The sequence below is a fragment of the Chlorocebus sabaeus genome, chromosome 8 (assembly GCF_047675955.1).
Source record: "Chlorocebus sabaeus isolate Y175 chromosome 8, mChlSab1.0.hap1, whole genome shotgun sequence".
NCBI lineage: Eukaryota > Metazoa > Chordata > Mammalia > Primates > Cercopithecidae > Chlorocebus > Chlorocebus sabaeus.
The window spans coordinates 128,358,943-128,377,599 of NC_132911.1; the positions used below are offsets into that span (position 1 = coordinate 128,358,943).

Here is an 18,657-nt window from a genome sequence, read left to right on the forward strand (position 1 = left end):
ATTCAGCCTCCATGCAGAATTTAAATAAAAGGACTATCACTGCAGCCAAGAACTTAGGGCCTCTGAAAAGTGAACGGTGGAAGAGTTGAGGGACAATAACTACTTTTTCTTCCTTCATCCTTTTCGCCAAACTCCCAAACCTTTTCTAAGCCTAAACATCTTCCCTGGACCATCTCTCCCAGTCCAGGAATCCCTCCTCTCTCAAAGCTGCCAACCTGTCAGTTACGTGGAGTTCAGCCCCGAATTGTGACCAGCCTCCTCTCCTCCGGGCCTCGGACTTCATGGACTACGGTAGTAATTTTACTTATAAATGTTTACCTCTACAGTCACTAAAATGTTACTATGTCACAAACCCTATTACTTGTCAAACACTAGCTCCCAGGTGCCCTGGTTAGATAGGATAACAAATCCGAGAAGCTCCAGACCAAAAACAAACATACAAAAGAAACTGCTGGGGACAATGCTGATGGAAAATCTGATTGTGAGTGAAAATTCCACTGCCTTTATCTTGAAATGGGTTCATGGTGGTTGTGAAAATTCGGGGTGGGGGGCTCATTTTATAGAAATGTTCAAGGTTAAAAACTGTGTCCTATTATCACCCCACTCCACACCACCCTCCACCATCCCATCTCTCCAAATGTGTCTTCTTCTATTTCCAACAGAGAACTGCTGGTTTAGGGGAGAGAAAATCAGGCTGGGGGATCCCAACTCGAAAAGGTTGTTGTCTCAAATTAATGGTAAACACCACCTGCAGAGCAGCCTGACGGAAGAACCCCATCTTATCAGTTGTGAAGCAGCAGATCCAGAAACTTGGTGTCAAAGAAGAATAGACTGGAAGGAATGTCACCTTCTCTAGCTTAGGAGAAAGTCCCTACGTTTTTAGGTGGTAGTAAAATGTTACAAGTGCTTGCGAAGTGGATGCCGCTAGATTTTTCTCTTCGAACTCCCAGTCCATTCTGGAGGAACAAAGGTGGGTCAAAGATCTGACGATTCACTGGTTTGCGAAGGAGGATAAACGAGGACACGGGGGAAAGGCGTCTTGCCTGGTTTTGCTCAGTGGTAGATTATCAAGCTCCTCCCTCATAAACACCATGGAAAATCCCCTGCGTGGCCGTGACTCCCAGCTTCCCCTGCACCCATTCCTAGCATTCTCACAAGACTTAATAAAGGGTTTTGAAGATTATAGGCTGTGAAAGCTGCAGGAGAAAATGACATAATTTCTGTAATAATTACTAGAGAACATTTGCATAAAGGCCTTTCTGCATTATCGCAAGGCTTCTAAGAAATTTATAGGTATCATTACGAAGCACAATAGGCATGGAAACTGTCAGACTTGGAAGACAAAGGTGGGGGAAGGAACATGTCAAGTCCCACTTGGCAACCGCCTCAAATTAATACCTATTCTGCACTTTGAGAACGTGAACTCAGATAGGTCCTATTTGCTCCCATCTGTTTTCCACGGCCATCATACTTAAGGTAGTCTCTGAAGTGAACACCTTTCGCTTCAAAGACAAATCAAGCCCTCCAGCAGGAAGTAACATCAGTGGCAGAATTTTAGGAGTTACCTTTTTTCGCTTTCTTCTGCAGTTTCAGTGTATCCGAGGACTTCTTTTTTATCTCTTGGCGGGCTTTCTTATATTCTAAGAGAAAGCAGAATATGGAATAATTTTACCGTTTTGCTTAACAGAAAATATGTTAGAAACAGCTATTACGTTTATAACAGAAAGCATAAACTGTGACATGCCGTCAGCGGCTTTATCAGAATACAATGATAATCTCATGACATTTACAACCAAGGGGCTAGAGACACGAAAACAAAATGCACAGTGGTCTTGCCCTGTCATATTCACTCAAATCAGATTTGAAGGAGGCTCCATTTGGGAATCCTTTTTTTTTTTTTTTTTTTTTTTCAGATGGAGTCTTGTTCTGTGGCCCACGCTGGAGGGCAGTGGTGTGATCTCAGCTCACTGCCACCTCCACCTCCCAAGTTCAAGTAATTCTCCTGCCTCAGCCTCCTGAGTAGCTGGGATTATAGGTGCCTACTGCCACGTCCAGCTAATTTTTGTATTTTTAGTAGAGATGGGGCTTCACCATGTTGACCAGGCTGGTCTTGAACTCCTGACCTCAAATGATCCACCCACCTCGGCCTCCCAAAGTGCTGGGATTACAGTCATGAGCCACTGTGCCTGGCCGGGAATACTTTAATAAAAATGAAAAAAATTCACAATTTCTCAGCTCAAGTATCTGGAAAGATTTTTCAACATTATCTACTTTCCCAAGACCCAAATGCACTGTGTTTTGCAAAAAACAAACAAACAAACAAAAAACAAAAACAAAAGCAAAATCCTATGTGGAAAAGATGCTGGCCAGATGTTAAAATCCAGAAAAAAAGTGTCTTGTACAGCAGGAGAAGCTAGATCACATAGTGGGGAGACCGGGCAAGAACCAGCTGCCTTACTTTGAGCATGGATCCTGTGGCTAGACACCACAAACCCCTCAGAGGGGCAGTCCACGTGTACCACATCCCCCGCCAACTGCTTCCTCCTCCACCACTGGCCCATTTGCGGACAGCCCCATTTCTGTTGCTGGCATCCTCATCATCCAGACAAAGACACCTGGGATGACGGTCACCCGTGACACTTCTCCCCTTTGCTGCTCTCAGAGTCAATTCATTGCCAACTGCTGTACATTTCACCTTGGCCAGCTCCCTTGCAGCCAGCTCTGAGGTTTCCCTTCTACTGACCCTAAGCCTATTTATACACACCTGGAAACACCGTGCAGCATGGTAGCTCTCCACTCTTTTCTGGCCACTCCCCCATTTTCCCTGCCTATCTGCATGCTTTTCTTTTTCTTTTTTCTTTTTTTCTTTTTTTTTTTTTTTGAGATGGAGTCTTGCTCTGTTGCCCAGGCTGGAGTGCAGTGGCACGATCTCGGCTCACTGCAAGCTCTGCCTCCTGGGTTCACACCATTCTCCTGCCTCAGCCTCCTGAGTAGCTGGGACTACAGGCAACTGCCACCACGCCCCGCTAATTTTTTTTGTATTTTTAGTAGAGACGGGGTTTCACTGTGTTAGCCAGGATGGTCTTGATCTCCTGACCTCGTGATCCGCCAGCCTCGGCCTACCAAACTGCTGGGATTACAGGCATGAGCCACTGTACCTAGCCTCCGTATAGTTTTCTCTCTGGCTAGGGCACCTTCACCGCTCTAACGTCAGCGTGATAAAATCATGTCCATCCACTAGGATCCCTCCAAATGGCGCCTCGTTTTCTAACTCCTCAACCAAACCTCTCCAACCTCTGGAGCTCCCCGTATCTCTCTTCCCCAACATCCTATGCTTTGCCCTACAGTCTCTCCTCCCTCCCCCTACAAGCTCCCCAAGGGAAGAAGCAGTGTCTGGGTCATGTCTGAGCATCCTGGGCTAGCAGAGTGGGTTGTGTGTGGCTGCTACTCGGGTCACACTCCCTGAGTTAGAGGCTGAATCAAAAAGATGAAGGAAGTGCCGTGTCATAGAGGCTGGGGGTCGGGACTTTGTAGCCCATGGTCTCTTGACCTTTGTATGGAGAGGCCATTTAGCAGGTATGCAGGGCCAGACAATGGGTCTCAATTCACATTCAGGCCTAGGCTCTTCATCTCGGTATGTGACCCCAAAGAAGAAAATTGAGACGTGCTTCTCTGTATGCAGTGGGAATGGGAGGGAGGGGGAAATATTCCATGAAAACCAAGGGACCTGTGTTTTACTGGATGAGTAGAGCTCTCTGTAAAACCTGCTGCCTTCTCCCTATGGGCTCAGCACAACCACTCTTATAAAAGGCCTTACACATCCAATTTGAAGCCTCAACTTTGCTGTACCAGCAAAGGGGAACATTTAACAGAGAAGAGAGAGGCTCCTGCAGGGTGGTGGGGGCCCAAAAGGCCTCAGAAGGCTGCACCGGCTCCTCACACAGACAGAGGGTAAGGAGAGACCCGGCAGGAGTGCAGGCTCCCTGAGGGCAGGGGCCTGGCTGGCTGGTTGTCTATTGCTTTCCCAGGGCCTCAACCTGTCCATGGCGTAGAGCAGATGCCTGACAAATACTCAGCCAATGAATAAGCCAAGTCAGCCAACACAAGGTGAACTGGGCCAAACATAAACTATCAACTCTTTCCCCATCTAAAAAAAATTTCAAATAGTTCTATTTTCTTTTACCCAATGAAAAGTACAGATGGATAAATCCCATGAACCCAAGAGAAGAAAACTCATGATCTGATTAACACACAATGGGATCCAGTTAATCCTCTGAATTTGCCTCTCTCCCTAACTTCAAGTTAGGGCAGGGGGGATAAAAGACTAACTTTTATTAACTTTTTTTTTTTCCTTGAGATGGAGTCTTGCTATGTTGCCCACACTGGATTGCAGAGGTGCGATCTCGGCTCACTGAAGCCTCTGCCTCCTGAGTTCAAGTGATTCTTGTGTCTCATCCTCCCAAGTAGCTGGGATTACAGGCGCATGCCACCACGCCCAGTTAATTGTGGGGTTTTTTTTTGTTTTGTTTTGTTTTTTTGTATTTTTAGTGGAGACAGGTTTTCGCCATGTTGGCCAGGCTGGTCTCGAACTCCCGACCTCAAGTGATGCACCCACCTCTGCCTCCCAAAGTGCTGGGATTACAGGCGTGAGCCACCACGCCTGGCCTATATTAACTTTTTAAATATAACTGCTAAGTATTTGGCTATTGTATCCATACTTCTGAATCTCAACACAAAGAAGCCATCACCCTTCCTGGTTCTTTTATCAAGATGGTTTGTTGAAGTTCTACGTAAGTCAGATTTCCAATAACAATGAAGACATGACTTCAGGAGTCTATTGTCTGTGATAGACAAATTTAAAGGACATGTACCGAAAACCAAGACGAACTTATTTATTTCTGTGGCTCTGGAGCAAGCACAGGCATGGAATACGGTTAGTACTCAGGAGCACAGGTGCATGATGAGGGGAGGGATGAATAATTGGAACGAACGTGCAATTTTCTGGTAGCTACTGAGAGTTGCTGGGGACATAGAATAATTTTCATTATATAGATTGAAGCAGGCAGAATAAACCATCCCCATAGTCCCAACCAGGCCTGTTTTAGGAGCCGTCATTCACATTCCCAGAGCACCCGGTTGGGTCTTCATCGCAGTCTTTTACTTTGCTTTGTGACAGGGTTAATTTATTTCTGTTTCAGTAGATACCCCACTCATCCTTCTGTAGCCCCCGCAGCCCCTAGCATGTAAAAAGCATCAGAATGACCTGAATGGGGAGGGAATGAGAAGCTCTTACGAAACAGTCTGGTTGGCCTGTGTGAAAGGAACACAAACACCCTCACTCAAAAGCATCAGTGCTATTTGCTCTGCAGATTACACTTCCTCTCACACCATCAAGGTCCCTGACAACTCATTCAACCAGTTTACAAAGACTTGTCTCACCCAACTGGGACAACGAACAAAGAGAATGGGCAGAAGACCTAGGGTAAGCTTGTATCATTAAAAGTCTGGCTTTCAGAATGTGCTGAAATGCCTTAAGTATGAATGTTCAGCATTTAAACCTGCCATTATGATTTATACTTCTTTGGAGGGTTAGGGGGAGGCAGTGTCTTGCTCTGGCACCCAGGATGGAGTGCAGTGGTGCAATCTCTGCTCACTGCAACCTCTGCCTCCTGGGTTCTAGTAATTCTCGTGTCTCAGCCTCCCGAGTAGTTGGGATTACAGGCATGTACCACCACACCTGGCTAATTTTTGTATTTTTAGCAGAGATGGGGTTTCACCAAGTTGGCCAGGCTGGTCTCAGACTCCTGGCCTCAAGTGATCTGCCCGCCTCAGCTCTTCAAAGTGCTGGAATTACAGGTGTGAACCACCGCACCTGGCCTATGATTTCTTTTTTTTTGAGATGGAGTCTCGTTCCGTCGCCCAGGCTGGAGAACAACGGTGCAATCTGGGCTCACTGCAACCTCCGCCCCCCGGCGTCAAGACATTTTTGTGTCTCAGCCTCCCGAGTAGCTGGGATTACAGGCACCCACCACCATGCTTGGCTACTTTTTGTATTTTTAGTAGAGATGGGGTCTCAAACTCCTGACCTCAAGTGATCCGCCTGTCTTGGCCTCCCAAAGTGCTGGGATAACAGGCCTGAGCCACTGTACCCACCCTGTGATTTATTCTTAATTCAGCTGAATACAATTCATGCCACTGAGGGATCAGACTATCAGCTGCTGAATGTTGGTTCACACCAAAGAAACAGCACTCAGCCTCACAACGGGATCACTTTGTTCTCCTCATCCCCTGATACCTACAGGAGAAGCAGGGACAAAATGGGCCCTTAGCTGTTTTGGTGACACCAATAAACCTAGCAGAGGGGCCAGGCAGCAGCTGGCAACTTCCCACAGCGACCCCCAGCGTGCAATGATGCACTAGACGTCTCGCCCCTATACCTTTTGCATGGTCTTTATCCAGCTGGTTGGCCACTTTCTTCCATTCTTCCATCTGTTCTTGAAGTGGGTTTATCAGACAATCAATTAAAGCGCTTTGAGCAAGCAGGGGGGAAAAAGGGAGAAATTAAATAGATACATTCTGTTGTCAGGATTGAAATGTGGTTGCCAAAACATACCTAAATTACAATTACCTGAAACTGACGTGCTCATCTAAACCCCTGGGCTCCAGAACGGTCATGTTCCAAGAATGTTTCTCTTTGTTTTTTTTTTGTTTTTTTGTTTTTTTTTTAAGACGGAGTCTTGTTTTTTTTTTAAGACGGAGTCTTGCTCTGTCACGAGGAGTGCAGTCGTGCAATCTCAGCTCACTGCAACCTCCACCTCCCAGGTTCAAGCGATTCCCCTGCCTCAGCCTCCCAGGTAGCTGGGACTACAGGAGTTCACCACCCCGCCCGACTAATTTTTTGTATTTTAGTAGAGACAGGGTTTCACCATGTTGGCCAGGATGGTCTTGATCTCCTGACCTCGTGATCCACCTGCCTCGGCCTCCCAAAGTGCTGGGATTACAGGCGTGAGCCACTGCTCCTGGCCCGAAAAATGTTTTTCAATGACTATTAAGAAGCTGTCAATGTGACTGGCAGAAGTGACCTTCTTCCCATTTTCCCTGTGATATTCCAGTGTTTGTATTAACAAACCCAGTTGCAGAACCACTGAGAGCTGCACAACAGGGACCTCCAAAACGCAAAGACACCTGGGCCTTATCTCACCCCCCGTGGAGACTCTGAGGGTGGGGCCCAGCGTCACTATTTTTAAAAAAGACCCACAAGATTCTGATGTGCATGCAGCATGACAGGTCATAAATATACACTAAGTGTGCACAGCCTGGAGAAAGAGAAGAGTGAAGAGACCCAGAAAATTCTCGAGCTGCACCGCCAGCCTCGGGGTCACTGAGGGGTGAAGGTCTCTGCAGGTGCGCCCCTTCATTTTCTCCCAAACAGAATCATGTAAAACTGCTGAATGATGCTGATCTGCTTGGAAAACAATGTCCACTTTCACTTCAACATTCGTAACTCAATTCCGTTGCCAGCTACTACCATTTCTTCCCTATTCTGGATGCCTGGAAGCCAGACGGGAAGCTGGCGGTGTGGAGGGGTCTGTGAGCTGCCACATTCCTCAGTGAGTCTGGAGGATGCACACACGATACCAAGGCACATCTCACTCTCCAATTTCGCAGCCCCTCTTCTTACGAGGCTCCCACAGGGCAGTGGGGTCCCAAAAGGCCTCAGCAGGCTGCACCGGCTCCTCGCAGAGACAAAGGGTAAGGAGAGACCCATGCAGGAGCACAGGCTCTGTGAAGGCAGGGGCCTGGCTGGCTGGTGGTCTGCTGCATCCCCAGGGCCTCGACCAGTGCCTGGCATGCAGCAGATGCCTAACAAATACTCAGCCAATGAATGAGTCAAGCCAGACAGGGTGTGGGGATTTAAAGGCTGTGTGTCATGCATGACTGCTTCCTTAACCTGAAACCTGCAAGGGCATTGGCGATCGGGGCCGAAACATGCTCCTTACCTCGAAAACTGCCTCAGCTTGGCTTCTATGCTTCTGTGCCTCATGCACATCCTGGTGAGAGCAGATCCAATCTCCCTGGTCCCACCTGAAAAAACAACAGAGGCAAAGGTGAGGGATAGAAGACTAGCAGGGATCACGGAGATCTTTAGAGAACTTTATAAACAAGTCAGATTTCACCACATTGTAAAATCTAAGCCGTCACCTTTAGAAGGCTCTCATCATGCACATGTGTGCTTACACACGGGCACACGTAAACATGTCTGTACGTATGGTGACAGATTTCTGTATCACTAAAGGCTGCTCTTACCATATACCACACTGTGTGATAGTTTCTATTCCATCTGGGTTTTTTTTTTTTTTGTAATGCTGATTGTAATCTAGAAATTGACTTTACGACCTATAAATCGACCATGACCTATAGCTTGAAAAATACTTCTCATGAAAGATAATCAAGATAGTATCTGCTGTTTAGGGAAGCGCTGTAGTTCTTCTCAACAATTCTGACAAAATAAGTCTCTTAACATTATTTAGAACAGCCAAGGCAGCCATGCTAGCTAATTATTTCAAGACAAATGTTCTAGAATACAAGTAATTCAGAGAATAACAAGGCTAAAGCAAAATGAGGTAGTAGGACTTTTTTTTTTTTTTTTTTTTTTGAGATGGAGTCTTGTGTTGCCCAGGCTGGTGTGCAGTGGTGCAATCACGGCTCACTGCAACCTCCACCTCCTGGGTTCAAATGATTCTCCTGCCTCAGCCTCCTAAGTAGCTGGGATTGCAAACGCGTGCCATCACACCCAGCTGATTTTTTTTTACTTTTTTTTTTCAGTACAGACGGAGTTTCACTATGTTGGCCAGGCTGGTCTCGAACTCCTGACCTCAGGTGATCCACCCGCCTCAGTCTCCCAAAGTGCTGGGATTAAGGCGTGAGCCACCATGCCCAGCCAGTAACAGGGCATTTTTTAAATGGGCTTGGGCAACACCAGGAATAGAGGTCTTCAAGCTCAGCAAATACTGAAGGAAGTTGCAGCCCAGTTTGATTTTCCCGAAATTCTCGTCATACTTTTCCCCTTCAGGCACACCTTCTCTAAGACTATTTTTAAACTTCTTCTCTTCCTTCTCCCTCTTAAAAATAATGCTTGAATCAGCATTTACTAGGGTGTGGGAGAGCAAATTATAACCACACATGGTAATTCTGCACTGAACACTGGAGGGCGCAATTATGAACGTTATGAAAACACGGGTGCTTGTGAATTTGGAGAAAAGTGTCAAATAAAGCACTATTTTTAACAGACAAGACCTTCAAGGGAAAGCCGCCAGGATTTGTGGCAGGTTTAACCATGCTGAATTGGTAGAAGAACTTTCCCTCTTTTATTAGTACTCGTGACATTACTATGGGTTGGCTTTTCCTGTGTCCTCCCTTCTAGAAATCCCCATTTACTATTTCAGCTCCACCTGTTTTCCATCGCATTTTGCAAAACCATCAGGTTTCTACAACCAAATAATAGTAACTGTGACATATATACCATATCTTAATATTTCTATATTTTATTTCAGTCAGAAAAGAGAAACCTTCTTAGGGCAATGCCTCTATTCCTCTAAAAACACGGTTTTCTCAGCCTGGACAATATTGACATCCTGGGCTGAAGGCTGCTTTGATGATAGGCTGGGCTGTGCAGTGTGAGATGTTTAGCAGTATCCTTGGCCTCTACCCACCAGAAGTCAATAGCAGACTTCCTTTAACCCCACCCCCAGACTTGAGTTCCTCCAAAATGTCTCCAGAGAGTACCAAGTGTTGGACAACAAATCACGCCTGTTGAAACCACTGCTGTAAAAGAACCCAAGCGAGGGTCAAGTATTGCCCAAGTCTGACTTTTATGACCAGAGTCTCTTAAAAATGTGCCTGCCTGCAAAGAGCAGGGGATGCCACGACCATCTCAGCATCGCCATCTACCACTGTTCACACCAGGGAGAGCCAGCAGAGGGCGCTGTTTTCACAAACGGCCCTGCTTTCTGCGCTCTCCAAGTTCTGAGCTTTTTACTGCATATAAGCAAAGATGAGGCACGTTTTACTCCCAGGGAAATATTTCCTATTTCTTTCTGGGCCTTCATTTGATTAAAAGTTAATCACCTGGCCACACAAGGAAACTGGCACACTCACTCGCTGATGGTAGGAGTGTCAACTACTACTTTCCTGGAGCAAAATGTAGTGTCTATCAAGAAAAGCCTTGAGTTTTCTTTCACCCAGCAATTCTCATTCTAGAAATTTAACCTGCAGAAATGATTAAGAGTGAAAGAAAGTCCTTACCTATGAGGGTAGTCATCGAAATGTTGTTTACAGCGTCAAAAGATGGAAACAAAATCCCATTACAGGGATCTGGTTAAATCAACCACAGAGCACCACCATGCGATGGAATTGCACGTGGTCATTTAAAACACTGGAGAACAATGTGTAAGGTTGCAGGAAGATGTACAGCGCTTAGGATGCGCCAGGCACTGCCGTGAGTACTCTGCACACTTCAACTCATTTAATCCTCGCAGCACCTCCAGCCGCGTCGGTACTGTGACCATCCCATGTTACACAAAGGAAAAAATGCCCAAGTGATTTGTCCCAGGTTACGTTGCTAGTAAGTGGAACTCAAACCTAGGCTGAAGCTCCAGCATCTATGCATTTATCCACCCGGGTATATGGCACTTGTTATGGACAAAGGGAGATGGGACAGAGCAGAGACGAGAGCCTAGAACAATCTATGCCAAACCTATTGGTCTACACGCTGTTCTGGGTGTTAGTGCTTTACAGCCAGCTCTCACATTTTGCTTCTAGAACCTGGACCTGTGTAATCGGTACCACAGAGATTGTGCTCCATCCTTGCTAAGCTACTATAGGGAGTTCAGGGATGGAGAGCTGCTTCATGGATAACTCATGCCTCAGTTTCCTCAAGATAGAATTATGATGTTGGAAAAGATCATCTCAAATGTCAGTGCCCCCACTCTGTTTCTCGGCTTCATTACTTCTGTCACCTTCCCAGATATTTCCCATAGATTGCCACTGGTCACTTAACCCCAGGAAAGCCCAAGGCTTCTCAGAAACAGATGAACTGACCAGGCACGGTGGCTCATGCCTGTAACCCCAGCACTTTGGAAGGCTGAGGCAGGCGGATCACCTGAGGTCAGGAGTTCGAGACCAGCCTGGCCGACGTGGCGAAACTTTGTCTCCACTAAAAATACAAAAATCAGCCAGGCACGGTGGCACGTGCTTGTAATCTCAGCTACCCGGGAGGAGTAGCTTGAGAATCGCTTGAACCTGGGAGGTGGAGGTTGCAGTGAGCTGAGATCGTGCCACTGCACTCCAGCCTGGGCAACAGAGTGAGACTCTGTCTCAACAACAACAGAAAAGGAATGGAATGGAATGGAATGGAACGGAATGGAATGGAACGGAATGGAATGGAATGGAATGGAATGGAAAGGAAATAGCTGAACAATAACAACAATTTCTAGACACAATGTATGTGGCTCCACCACTGTGCCTCTGTAGAACAGGAAGCCCGAGAGAGGAGAGGAAATAAAGAACCACAAAGAAAACTTCCAAACAGCAGTGTCTCTGTTCAACTGGCACGAGGACAGGAGGCAGATGACATCCTCTGTGGACCCCAGGACTGAGCTGTCAGAATCACTACTGATCTTGGCAACATGGGGCACCCTAAAAATAGGTCCATCTGTGGAAGTGCTTAACGTCTTATGCTCTTCCTAACCCTTGCAAGAACTTAAACAAAAATCAGCAGGTTTGAATAAGCTTCAGAGGAAACTGGCCTGAGCTACAAAGGCAGAGAAGACATCTGGAAGAGCTCCCATTTGCGAGTGGGCGTATTTATGGAATCAAATGGCTGGCTGAGGCACATGCAGCAGCTTGAGTGAAGATAAGACCTTACTTCTGTGTCTCGGCACCTAGCACTGGTGTTGAATAAAGGAACCGACATTTACCATTTCAAGAGAAAATCACCAGGCTGGCCCTATCTGGAGGCAGGACCAGGGACTGGGTTTGTCTTTTGTTTAATCCTCAAATACTTGTGTAAAAGATATAAAATACAAACAAGATGCTTAATCTTAGCAAAGTTCTATATTGATTCCTGGTCAGCCTAGAGATACAATGCTGTATTCATTTCCCTTTGCTGCTGGAATAAATGACCACAAGCTTAGTGGCTTAAAACAACAGAAGTTTGGCCAGGCGTGGTGGCTCACGCCTGTAATCCCAGCACTTTGGGAGACCGAGACAGGCAGATCACGAGGTCAGGAGATTGAGACCATCCTGGCTAACCCGGTGAAACCCCATCTCTACTAAAAATACAAAAAAATTAGCCAGGCGTGGTGGTGGGCGCCTGTAGTCCCAGCTACTTGGGAGGCTGAGGCAAGAGAACGGTGTGAACCCGGGAGGCGGAGCTTGCAGTGAGCCGAGATCGCAGCCCCTACACTCCAGCCTGGACGACAGGGCGAGACTCTGTCTCAAAAAAAAAAAAAACAAAAGTTCATTTTACAGTTCTGGAAGTCAGAAGTCCAAAATCAGTTTCACTGGTCTAATATCAGGGTGTCAGGTACCACCTTCTGGAGGCTGCAGGGGAGAATCTATTTCCTTGCCTTTTCCCACTTCTAGAAGCTGCCCGCAGTCCTTGGCTCGTGGCCCCTTTGTCCATCTTCAAAGCCAGCGGTGCAGCTTCTCCTCCCTTCTCTGACCTCTGCTTCTGTCCTTACATCTCTCTCCGCCTCCAATTTTCCTGCCTCCTTCTTATGAGAATCCTTCTGATTACACGGGACCTACCTGGATCATCCAGGATCATCTCCCTGCCTCAAGACCCTTAACCACATCAGCACACATCAGCAGAGACCCCTTTGGCCACGTACAGTAACATTCACAGGTTCTAGAGATTAGAACGTGGACATCCTTGGGGCATCCTTATCATGACCATTAAAAAAGGGTCAGAGTTGTGAATCTGGCGAGTGTGGCAGGGCACTGTGGCTGACTGCAGCACCCATTCGCCCTCACATGGCTGGTCTAGGCCCATGATGCTAACTCCATCCCCGTTGGCAGTGGCTGGTTCGGGGATAGGACAAAGACATGGAGAGGAGGCTGCTGGGCAGGCTTCTGGGGAAAGTTTTCCTGATCTTAAGAGAAACACACCAAAGGGCTCCATAGGCCACAAACAAGGGAGCAGACTGTGCAGCTGCTGCCATCAGCCGTCCTATGGTCATGGGGACACCTGCCTCAGGATGACACTGCTGTGGACAGAAGGGAGAAAGGGCCTGAGTCCCCAGTCACCTCCCTTAGCCACCAACTTGAGCCTGCTCTTCCTCTGGGCCTGGCACCCCAGTTTTGCAAGCATATCCATTTCCTTATTTTTAGAGCCGCTTTGATTTGATTCTGCTTCTTGAAAGGAGAAGAGAGAAGGGAGCAATGGCCTCTCAGGCCTCTTCCCAGAACCGGGAACCAATGCGCTGCTAAAAGAAATCTAAGTTGGTGACTCGATGCCACTGCTTAGAGATGCACAAATACTTTACGGCAAAAACGTAACCCTGTTCAGTGTGGTACGTGTAAAAACTTTCTCCCATAACAAGCAAACACTTTTCTAATAAAGCAGCACAAAACCAGCCAGTATGATCTGTGGGTGATCTGTGAAGGAATCATCAGTGGAAAGGAAGAAGTGAACCACCCAGGGCTGCGCTGCCAAAGCATGACTGCTGGGCCCAGCACCATACATTCTGCATATAAAGACACACGTTCCACGAGCGTTCACTGAGTATTTGTATTGGTTTTTGGGACTGCTATAACAAAGCACCCCAAACCGGCTGGCTTAAAGCAACCATAGTTCTGGAGGCTAAAAATCTGAAATCCAGTTGTCGGCAGGGCTGTGCTCCCTCTGAAACCTACAGGGAGAGTCCTTCCTTGCCTTCTCCTTGCTGCTGGTGACTCTGGCATTCCTTGGCCAGAGTCAAATTTCTGCCTCTGTTGTGCTAGGCTCACTGCTTGTGTGTGTCCATCTTCCCATGAGACCTGTGTGAAGGCATTGCTGTGTGTATGTGTGTGTATGTGTGTGTCCAGATTTCCCTCTTCCTATAAAGACCCCAGTCCTACTGGATTAGGGCCCACCTTAATGACCTCATCCTAACTTGATTACATCAGCAAAGACCATGTGTCCAAACGGTCACATTCACAGGCGCCAGGGATTAGGACATCAACTATCTTTCCGGGGGTGCGCTGCACTCCATGGCCCGAGTCCTACCGTGCAGCAAAACTAATGTGATTTCAAGGATGGTAAAGACAGGTGCCAGGCCCTTGAGCAGCTTAAAAAGATTGGTTGGAGGGACACAGAAAAAGCAGTGCAGGGAACACCGTCCTGACAGTAACCCTCTGTGGTAGGCATATAGAACCCCATGTTACAAATGAAAACACCTGAGGCTCAGGAGGCTTAACGACCTTGCTGAGGGCCACAGAGCTGATAGAGACAAAATCCAAGCCTGCTTCTACGGATACCAAGGGCTCTCTCCCACTACGACAAGCTGGAGACATTCCCAGCTGAGGACAAAGAGGCACATTAAAGTCACAAACAGAATACAAATTGTTTAATGCATATTTGGGGCAGGGGTAGGGAGGAAATAAGAAAAGCAAAGTTTCCTTGCCCCCTAAAGTCCGAAGTCAGACTGCCCCTTGCTGCAGAGACCTGGCAGCGACAGGCAGGACAGTGGGTCCATCGAGTGGCATTGTCCCGTCCCTCCAAGCTGCCTCATTTGCAGGCAGCTGCCATCTCCTTGCATAGCAGGGGACTAATGGCAGGCATTCTTGGGGGCTACAGTGTGGGCAGGTGGCGAGCGAGGACTGAAAAGCCGTTTTGTCAGGCCCAGCTTCTGCGGCGTGGAGGGGAAGGGCTGGAGGAAGCCAGATTGAAGAACTGCTTTGGTGAAAGTATGCTGCCGTTACAGTAAGTCACTGTGCACCTCTGCTGTTCCCGAGAGCTGACATTGCTTGAAGGCTAATTAGGAGCCAGACGGAACCGGAGGAGAGGAGAATGCCCTCAGGCACCTCTGTAGGAGAGGGGCCAGGGCAGGAGGGATCACCTAGAGTGGGGAATCTCGGCCTCATCCCTGCTGACATTTTGAACTGGATCATTCTTTGTTATCAAGAATGACCATTTTTGGCCAGGTGTGATGGCCATGCCTATAATCCCAACACTCTGGGAGGCCGAGGCAGGAGGATCCCTTAAGTTTGGTCTCAAACTTCTGGCTTTAAGCAACACCAGCTAGCAACACAGCAAGACCCCATCTCTAAAAAAAAACAAGAATAATGAGCTAGGTGTGGTGGTGTGCGCCTGCAGTCCCAACCACTCAGGAGGCTGAGGTGGGAGGATCACTTGAACTCAGGAGCTCAAGGCTACGGTGAGCTATGATCACACCTCCACACTCCAGCCTGAATGACTGAGACCCTGTCTCAAAAAAAAAAAAAAAAAAAGGCAAGAAAAAGAGGAATGATCATTTTTTGTGTTCTGTGTATTGTAGGATGCTCTGCAGCTTCCCTGGCCTCTACCCACTAGATGCCAGTAACACCTCTCATGTCATGACAACTAGAAACGTCCCCGGGGGCAAGCTCGTCCCTGGTGAGAAGCACTGGCGTAGGAACGTGCATCCTTTTTCCATAAGGAGGGCTCACTGTTTCCAGTGCTGGCCCAGGGAAACCAGCCGACACGCTCACTGCACCAGCAGCCTCCCGGCAAACGCTCACTGCAGAAGCTCTGAAAAGCTATGAAGTTCGCTGCCTACCCCCAGCTTCATAAGCACAGAGGTCATAGGCAACGCGCGTTCTCATAATGAAGAAAATGTTCCATTTGCCATTAAAGAAACACTAATTTAAAAACACACAACTAACATTCCCCACAAAGCCAACAGGAACTAACCCCCTCTCCTATGGCCTTAGGGACGCATTAATTCAACTAGAGGCAGCTTGTGCACAAGTCCAAAATATTGGAAATACCCAAATAACTAGGGGAGGGAGCCCGAGAGGCCGCATCAGCAGGATCCAAGGCCGCAGCCATCTGGTTAGGAAGAGCTCCTTCGCAGGACCCAGCTAGAATGTGGAGGAAGAACGGGTGGTGGATAAAAAACCCACCTCCAACTACTCAATGGCTCGTGACTTCTGTCTGGACACCGACCAGCAATCAACAGCCAGCCCCAAAGTGTCGCTGAAGATGTCTACAAAACAGCAGCTGGAATCCTGACACCAGTGGTTGCTCCCTCCCTGCTGCCCTTGCCACCTGCTGATGGAAGGGACCCCCTGCATTTGAACAGCAGCTCCCCTTCCTCCGCAGTGAAACTGATTACTGTACCCACCAGGGTTCAAGTTTAAAAGATCTAAGTAGCCGGGCACGGTGGCTCCCGCCTGTGATCCCAGCACTTTGAAAGGCAAGACTGGCCAATTGCCTGAGGTCAGGAGTTTGAGACCAGCCTGGCCAACATGGTGAAACCCTGTCTCTACTAAAAACACAAAAAATTAGCCAGGCATGGTGGTGGGTCCCTGTAATCCTGGCTACTCGGGAGGCTGAGGCAGGAGAATCACTTGAACCCGGGAGGCAGAGGTTCCAGTGAGCCGAGATTGCGCCACTGCACTCCAGCCTGGGCGACAGAGCGAGACTCTGTCTCAAAAAAAAAAAAAAAGAAAGAAATGAAAGATCTAAGTAAAGTGGAAATCTTTGGCTTCTGGGTACATAACTACCACACACACCAAATATAACGCACATGAGTGTAGGCTCCCCTGTGACATACTGTGTCAGGAATCTTTTTCTAAAACAGATGCATACCCAAAACTTACCTATTGAGGTCAGTGACCCCCTCCTCCCCCAACTGACCTCCAAAAGGGTCTTGGGAGCTCCTTGGCAGCTGTATTCTCATCTCCCTCCTCTTTCCCACACACTTGGATGGCAGGCACACCCCACGCAGCCTGCAAACCATAGAGTTTCAGTAGCAACAGTGTCTCTCACAGTGGTTCATCTGCAGTCTTAGTAGAGACTCCTATCTTCTAAATGAGCAGGAGCATAAGCAGAAGAACCACAGGGTGAAAAGCTTAGCTCTGGAATTAGCCAATGTGGCTTCAAAGCTCAGCTCCCACACCTACCTGCCTGTGTGGTCTTTGCAAGGGTCTGCCTGGCTTGGGCTCAAACATAGATGGTTGTACTCCAAAAAAAAAACCCCCAGATATGCTGACCAGTGTCTCCTGCTATCTTTGTTGCATAAATCACACCCAAAATGCATCATCTGTGATTTCCATGTTGGGCTTCTTGTAAAGCAATCTGAATATCCCAGATTTTTACAAATTTTGTTCCCCAATCTTTTACAGTTGCCTCATCCATACTTAATTTGATGGCTTTTTTTTTTTTTTTTTGCAAAAGCAACTTTTATGAATATCATATCTTTCTAAACATTCTACTTGTTTTGTAGAAATGACAAATCTTGGTTTTCACATTCACATTGCAAACATTTACATACCTTATAATTAAATTATTTAACAGTGTGTGCAACTGGCATATACAGGTTTGTGAGCGCACACAGTGGATGCTGGTGAAGCCTACAACTCAGGTGTGAGAAGTGTGTGTGCATGCTAGAGGGAGTCTGTGAGCTTCCTGAAGGCAGGGGCTGGAATATTTTATAGGGAAAATGAGGAGCACTGGTTACATCAGTGGTCCAATTAAGCAGAGCTGTGATGTAGCAACAATAAGCTGAGTCCTACAGGAAGGCAGAGGCCGGAGTAAGTAACTCTGGCTGGGCTGGGGCATCTGTCCATAAGGACACACTGGACACCAGATCATGACCCCCACTCCTCCGACATCTAATATCTACCTTCTCTAAGGAGCTGGCAAATCAGTACATAAAGGGCAAAGGAACAGTGCAAAGGGCAGCTTCCAAGAAAGCCAGAATTGTTCCTTCTTCCCAAACATCTCAGAAGACTTAAGGCCTAGAAGGGGCAGTGCAGAGGGCTTGCCTGGAAAGTGCTGTTTGTTCTTATTAATAGTTATGCATCCACAACATGGTGATTTGATGGAAGTAAAAGCTGGGGTACCAGGAGGCTTATGAAAACCAACTCCAGTGAGCCTCCATCCTCTGCCCCCACCCCTTCAAAACAGGAAGGCCATTGCCCTTGGCTAAATAGCTTTTTATAGTGACCTTGACCCTAAGTTTCCCTTGACTGTAATTTTTTTTTTTTGAGACACAGTCTCACTCTGTTGCCCAGGCTGGAGTGCAATGGTGCGACTTCCGCCCACTGCAACCTCCTCCTCCCGGGTTCAAGCAATTCTCCTGCCTCAGGCTCCTGAGTAGCTGAGATTACAGGTGCCCGCCACCATGCCTGGATAATTTTTTGTATTTTTAGTAGAGACAGGGTTTCATCATGTTGGCCAGGCTGGTCTCAAACTCCTGACCTCAGGTGATCCACCCGCCTTGACCTCCCAAAGTGCTGGGATTACAGGCATGAGCCACTGTGCCCGGCCCCCCTGACTGTTAATTTTTATATTTCAGAGCTCACAACAGTTGCATCACCAGCTTCCTTCCAGCCAAGAATGAAAAGGAAAGCTCCTACAAAATCCAGGGCTCGGGACTGTGTCATGGGACACTCAGGGCCACTTAGGGA

The 18,657-nt window shown here is 47.5% G+C and overlaps 1 protein-coding gene across 4 annotated transcripts in view; it reads right to left on the reverse strand.

The window, feature by feature from the left end:
• Positions 1–18,657, reverse strand: part of MTSS1 (MTSS I-BAR domain containing 1) — a 183,274-nt gene that overhangs the window by 32,554 nt on the left and 132,063 nt on the right. For all 4 annotated transcript variants that reach the window (XM_038000164.2, XM_008001506.3, XM_008001508.3 and 1 more), the window contains exons 4-6: positions 8,001–8,085; positions 6,438–6,529; positions 1,566–1,640 (exon numbers count right to left, since the gene is read on the reverse strand). In XM_038000164.2, the coding sequence (XP_037856092.1) occupies positions 1,566–1,640; positions 6,438–6,529; positions 8,001–8,085 (252 nt within the window). The remainder of the gene's footprint in view (positions 1–1,565; positions 1,641–6,437; positions 6,530–8,000; positions 8,086–18,657) is intronic.